The 7,009-nt window shown below is 38.5% G+C and overlaps 1 protein-coding gene across 2 annotated transcripts; it reads right to left on the reverse strand.

Annotated features, from left to right (window-relative positions):
- Positions 1-657: 657 nt before the first annotated feature.
- LOC129320434 (uncharacterized) lies at positions 658-6,783 on the reverse strand. Of its 2 annotated transcripts, none has more exons than XM_054965894.1 (9): positions 6,254-6,783; positions 6,092-6,153; positions 5,732-5,843; positions 5,511-5,634; positions 5,008-5,088; positions 4,517-4,858; positions 3,440-3,606; positions 2,539-3,362; positions 658-2,313 (listed from the first exon to the last, which is right to left on the reverse strand). In XM_054965894.1, exons 1-9 carry the CDS (start codon positions 6,604-6,606, stop codon positions 842-844), a joined length of 3,537 nt encoding a protein of 1,178 aa, XP_054821869.1. In that variant the 5' UTR covers positions 6,607-6,783; the 3' UTR covers positions 658-841. The 2 variants fall into 2 exon arrangements, with proteins under 2 accessions (XP_054821869.1, XP_054821868.1); XM_054965893.1 differs by having other exon boundaries at positions 5,732-5,846; positions 6,254-6,782.
- Positions 6,784-7,009: the final 226 nt, after the last annotated feature.

Genomic DNA, 7,009 nt, shown 5'->3' on the forward strand with positions numbered 1-7,009 from the left:
CTCTCTCCTTCATTTCCTCTCTCTATTCCCATCAACAATAACTCGAGTGACTCCTCGATCCTATCTTAGCACCCTCAACCAAGACTCCTGCATAGACAATTTATTCTCTACAACAAGCAAGGTTGCAACGATGATAGAGGAGAAGTTGGTGAAGGAGAAGAAGTGTCAGTGCGAGAATTGTAATTCGCCTTCGTCACCTCCGCCACACCATGTACGTTCTTCTAGAAACTGAACATCGCACAAATTGCACAAATCTCTAACGGTGTAAGTTACAAATATGGAGGAAGGAGACAATGCTGAAGCTTCAATTGGTAAAGGAGCTTTCAAAGGTGCAGAAATTTTGCAATTTTGCCAAAGAGAGGGAGAGAGGCAAGAGAGGAGGAGAAAAATATTAAAAAAAAATTGGTGGAACCACTTAAATATTTTACAATTAAAAGCCTTTTAGAATTCAATTATAAGCCCAGTAACAAAGAAAAAGAACAGCAAAAACGGGAGGATGAAAAAAATAAAATTACAGAGGTTGAAAGACAAAATTAACTTAAGTTAGGTTTAAAATTATTTATGAACTTTCATGACTAGTTTAAAAAAAAAATTGACCGTTAATTTTTTTTAAAATAATGATTCAAACAAATTGTTTTCATTCTTTGTTTTCAAAGGTTACTCTAAAAAATTACTTGATAGAATTGGTTCAAGAATATAAGACTACAAGAATATAATACGGTTTTTTCCCTGAATAATTTCGCTTATAGTGTGCTAGTCTATAATCATCGAAGGGTACTTCCCTGCAGAGAAATAATCCGTACATCTACAAGAACTTACCCGTCTTTAACTGACTCTAGTTCTACCCTCTAGCACCACCAATACTGAAGTGAGGCTTGGAGGGAAATACAAAAACAGAACTCGATGAATTTGCAGGCTGAAATGCTCCTGAATATCTCACCGAACTCATCGAGATTTTAGGTAGCTGTAGATTGCCAGAGGCAAGTGGCACCAGCTTATAGCTGAGAATGTGCTCTGATTTTGGAACAACAAATATAGTGTCATTGTGAGACCCAGATAACACAAAATTTTGTGCATCCCCCAGCGAGTATTTGATTTCTTGTAGTAACTGTGTCTGGTTCAATATTTTAACACGGTACGTGAAGGGATCTCCCAGGATGGCATAAGGAGGGCACTCCAAACTCACAATCAATGGCGGTAACTCCACAATTATATCTGGCAGCTTCTGCTTAGTCACTACCCAGGGTAGTGTCTGTGTAGACCTAGATTGCTCTTCTAGCCCCAAGTCTCTCCTCCATCTCAAACACACATTTCCTGGTGTGATCTTTGAGATATTCATGTTGGGAGTGACTGTGAATACCTTCTTGAACTCTTCCCCAGGAACAAGAACAGAGGAGTTTGGCTGTTCCGAATTTCCATCTTGAACAGAGAATTTACTTTCAATAGCATCATCATCTTCTGGTTCTATAGTAATGGATTGTAGTTGTATTGGCACCTCCACACAATTCTTTGCACTAACAATGAGCACTGTTTTCTCATTCAGAGGTAGTGATTCTGATTCTGATTGATCAGACTCTAAACTTGTTTTTTTCCTCGAGAGTAACAAGGGGTCCCTTCTGAAAGGCATCAAATAATGATGGCTAAGAACAACCGCGGCGTGTCCTTCAATTTGCAAATTCTTGTGGACATGAACCTTTTGAGAATTCAATTCATCACTATATGGCGTATAGCTCAAAGATGCATAAAGCATGATAGGTTTAGGCCTGTGCCACTTGATTTCTAATTTGCAAATCCAGGAATCTCCGCTTTTGAGGAACGGAACAGAAATTAATCCAAATGATTGTTGTATTTTCTTTATTTGGTCAGAGCCCAATTGAAATTCATTTTCCCCTTCTTGTCCAGTTATGCCAAGTAGCTCAACATGATGAGTCTCCATAGAATATGGTTCAGATTCTCTTGGACTAAACAGGCCACCTCCCCTCACATCCACAAGATTGATCTTCAACTCACCGGAGTAGACATCATGTCCCAAGGAGTTCACGGTTACAGGTACTATGAAAATCTCTCCCACTAATGCGGGACCAGAAGCACCAAGATATAGATCTACATGTGGGTCTGGTTCTTCAACTTGAGATGATTTTAGACCAGAGAATGCAAGGATAGGATCTTTTATTGGAAGGGTTTCTATACTCTCTTCTGTTGTGCAGAGAGCCAACCTATCCAGAGAAGCAGGGCTTTCAGCCATACAGCAAATTGTGAAGTGCGACCCAATTTTTGCAATGACAGATAAGCATTCAAGTTTTCCACTTTGATCTGGCAGAAGAAGAACCACACAACTGTCTCAGATCAAATTCAGCTAAAGCAGTCAGAGTGAAAACAATAATGCTAGAAGAACATGCTTCAATGTGAATATGAAATACACATACAGCATACTTTTAAACACAACTTGCGAAAATGAAATGAAAAATATGCATTACAAACAATCTTAACAGACAATTAGAGCAATGTGAACTGTTTAAAGAATAGTATCTCATTTACCAGATTTGATGTCATATGTCAACCTTAGCCATTTGTTCGAAGCTAATGACAAAGAAGGTGAAATTTCCATTCTTCTCTGCTGAACACCACTAATTTTGATTGAGTGAGGTTTTTGGGCATTTGCTATGGTAAAGTTGCACTCAGATTGATTGAACTGGATATCCAATTGATCTATGTCAACAGGAAGGGGTAACTTGGAAAGAAGTGATATTGTGATCAAGGTTGATGACCCAGGCTTGATTGTCTGCTCATGGAAAGCAATGGAAGCAAGCAGCACCAACCTAAGGGGGCTGACGAGATCAACATCAAGATGAAGTGCTTTATCTCCAGTTATTTTGAGACTACTGAAGCGTTCATTTGATGGCAATCCCGATCCTTCATTTACAAACTCAAACACCTCCTTCTGTATAATTTCTCTTTGCAGGAGATTTGCAGGACCAGCTGGACCAGTGTCCCTCTGGACACCTGTATCAAATGACAATGGCAGTGCAGCCAGTTCAAGGGAATACTCCACAAATTCTTTAACATTGCCATTTTTTATCGAGCACTCTCGTAAGTAACCCAAGACAATCCATAATAAAGTTACCCACCCTTCTTTTCTGTACAGGGTTGCAATACTATTAAAAATCTGCATTGCATTACTAATATCACCTTCAGCAAAATATTCTTTGGCCATAAGGAACCCACAATAGGAACCCATCCTCTGAACTTTAAGACTATTGTAAGATTCATAAGCTTTTTTAAGAAGAGCAATAATCTCAAATGAATCTTGAAACCTTTTTCCTTCAGAAACAGCATAGCGCATGTATTCTTCATCAGAAAGACTGCAAATAAAAATTAAAAACTTCACAAAAGATATAGATCAGAATAAGAACTTGTTAACCACTTAATCAAGACTTACGGTAGCATATCAACATTATCCCCATGCTCAAGTAACCTAGCAAACTGACCCACATAAACTGAAGGGACCACTGATTCAGAAGTACTATCAATCTCACTAGAAGCTTCCGACATTGAAACTGCAAGTTCCAAAGCTGACCTCTTCTCGCTTAAGTATTGGGCTGCTAACTGTTTCAGAAAGATGAATTGTAGTTGATTATACCCTGAACAAGAGTGGTCCAAGAACCACGAGAACTAACTTACAAAGCACCTTTTTCAAACACAGAAAGAGATATTTATGGAAAGAAACCCATTCACAAAGCTAATTTATGCACACACTTTCATGACTAAAGGGAGTTTCTTTCTCAGCTGACACTAGCTGCCAAGGAAGAAATGAGATGCCATGACTAAAACAAGCTGCAAAACAATGAGGAAAAAGATTGGTATCTCTAATCCACCAGAAGCACGTTATCAAATCTCTAGTTACACAGATTTATGGATTTTAGGAAAATAAAACCAGAATTATGTTGTTCCACTACAGTGTAGTTAACTCATTAGACTATTTATGTCTTTAATTTATGCTTCATATTTATAGTATCAAGGCCATAAAAAACCAATGACATTTTAAGAGGAGAATTTAAATTTTTTCAGTAAACACGTGATTATTCATAGTCTAGATGCATTACCACATTTTCATCCAGATTTTCCACACCCTAATTCTCACTCCTGCCAAGCACACCCTAAATGGAGCCTCGTAAATCAAGTTAGACGGCTACCAAAGTGTAAAAATTGTTAGCAACATATCTATACCCCTGTTAAAATTTCCATTAAAATAAAAGGTCATATTCTTTCCATTCTGAATACTGTTTAAGTATTTTAGTAGCATCACTCTGATACAACCATCAGGCAAAGATTTTACAGGTGTATTATTTAATTTCACATATTAAATTCCTCACTATAATCGAAACCCACATACCAACATACCATTTTATGAAACCAGTAATTTCAAGCTTTTATCTTGGATAAAAGTGATCCAGTCATTTGCTTTGATCAACATCTGCAGTATGATACAAAAATTAAGAAGAAAAGAGCTGCTCACCTGGTAGTAATATGCTGGATAACACTCCCACTCAGACAAAAGTTTGGCTGAAGAGCCTAGGAGAACAGGTGAAAAGCTTTGGAAATTTTTTGAACTTGTCTCTAACAGCTCTCCAAATACCAAATACTGCCTACTCATCCATTCCCAGTGAAGAAATATTACTTCGGGAACCCCAATTAGCTTTCTGTATGCATTCTTGTGCTGACGAAACCATGTAACTGCTTCTGTGACTTTACCACTATGCAGTAACAAGGTTGATATCTTGAAATGCAATTGTTCAGCAATAATTTTTATCTCAATTAAGCGTTGCACTGCTAGCAATCTAGTTGATACCCCAACAATCTGTATGAACGGTAACATAGGCAGAGAATGCACATAATAAAACCTCACAGAAATCAATGTAACAACAAAGACACCTCTTACGAGGATTTATAATCAATGTTGAGATAAATTAGCTTATGTAAACACAAGAAATTAAAATTTAGACAAACCTCCCGCAGCGTATGATAAGCCTCCTCATAGTATTTTAATGCCTCAACCCAATCATTTCGGAACTCTGCATATACAGCAACCTAGCCATTCAAAACACCAAGATAAATAATGCACAGTTGCACAAGTTCACACAAACAAATTCAACAAAAAGACAGAGACATCAAATATCCATCTAACACGACAAAGTATCATAAATGATAAAGTCTCCTTTCTCGTTTACTTTGAAACAAACACAAATATAAACAGCATATATATGCTTAGAAGCCCCAAAAAAAATGCTCAGGGGAACTAGTGAATACGTTTTATCTGCATGCATTTGAGAATTTTGATCCAATAAAACATGAGACTTAAGAGTAAGATCACATATTTCGGACTAAAACTAATAAAATCTGTTTCAACTTGGAGATTTTCATGAAGTGTAAAGCAAGCAAGAAAATCATTGGTCCTTGACATATTAGTTGAGTGGTTACATATAAGAAACTTAGTAAAAGTGGATTCCTACTTTGAAGCAGTAACGGATGATTAACTCAACAGGGCTAACACTCTTCCTTTCTATTCGCAGCCTAATTCTTTTCCCTTCGTCACTGTAATATGTACTCGCTAATTCAGCAAATGTGTTTGCCAGCCTACACAAGAACCAAAGTTGCGCGTGATGATAATGCTGTTCATATAGGAACAATCAAAAGAGTATTTCCCCCGGAACCAAAAATGAACTTGACATGCCTGCCGATAGAATTTTTGAGCTCGGAAGAGTCGTTTGGGTTAAACATAAGAACATATTTGGAATCAACTTCAGCACGCTTTCGTAGGGCAATCATTCTATCTTCACTGATCTCTTCTGTGCCAAATAGCCAAAACATATTAGCACGCACGCTATAACAATGAATAGTAAAGAAAATAGTAATATGCTGGATTGCGTTCGTACTCGCCAAGAAAACAAAAATAAGCAAATTTGAAGTGGGTAATGTCTATAATTAAGATCCAATTGCGCCTAGGCATAATTGTTCTAAATTGTCTACGAGGGATCTGTATTATATGCGGAGAGGATGAGCAAGAGAAGAGAACAGGTAAAGATTAACTAACCCCGGGCATCCGAGCGAAGAACTACAATAGCTAATTTGATGTTTCTGGCACGAATGACGGCTCTGACCAGAAGCACGAGACAGACACATGAAGCCAAATGAAACAAGCGAAAATTTTGTGAAGGAAAAAAAAAATTATAAAAGTTGAGAAGAGAGATCCTACTTGATGGAATCGAGATCGGAGCAGACACGAAGCCACTGAGCAGGGTCACCAAAGACGTGTTGAGCAGGGAATAGAGCAGCAAGAAGGGAAGGAACCTTGGTGCGGTGCTTGAGCAACCAATGTCGCTTGACAATGCCAGGTACGGAGGATGGAGGAGAGGCGGTGGTGTTGGAGTCGGAGTCATGCTTCTTAGAGAAGAGAGAGATTTTAGATAAATCAGGCAAGGCGAGGGTGTTGATGGGTGGATTGGCAGAGAGGAGATGGGTTGAAATTAAGGCGTGAACCTCCGGGCAGCCGACCATGGATATCAATGTCACTGGCGGCGTGCGTAACTCTTCAGGGTATTCTTCCATTTTCACAGCGAAGAGACCGACCAATCTCACCCGACGCTCGCCCAAAGACTTCGCAGAGAAAGAACTGAAAGCACTCACGGAGCCACGGATCGAGCAAGGCCAGCTTCACTTCCCGGGTTCTCTAGTTAGCATAATACGGGGATCCGGATCAATCCATTGCTTGGTTAAACTGTTATCATTAAAACCGTTTAATAAAATAACCGGATTCATGAATGATTTAATTACGATTCAACGGGACACGCTTCTTCCTTGTGAGAATCATCCTAGCCCTTCCTACCCCCATATTTGCAGGAGATTCATTGACATTCCTAATATAATAGGTGCTATCACATGTATGATCATGCCCAATTCAATGAAATTGTTTGATTTTAAAAAGGACCCTCAATAATTCCACATATGAATT

Source organism: Prosopis cineraria, unplaced genomic scaffold (genome assembly GCF_029017545.1).
Source record: "Prosopis cineraria cultivar Desert tree isolate PC_DT_omini unplaced genomic scaffold, ASM2901754v1 PC9, whole genome shotgun sequence".
Taxonomy (NCBI): Eukaryota; Viridiplantae; Streptophyta; class Magnoliopsida; order Fabales; family Fabaceae; genus Prosopis; species Prosopis cineraria.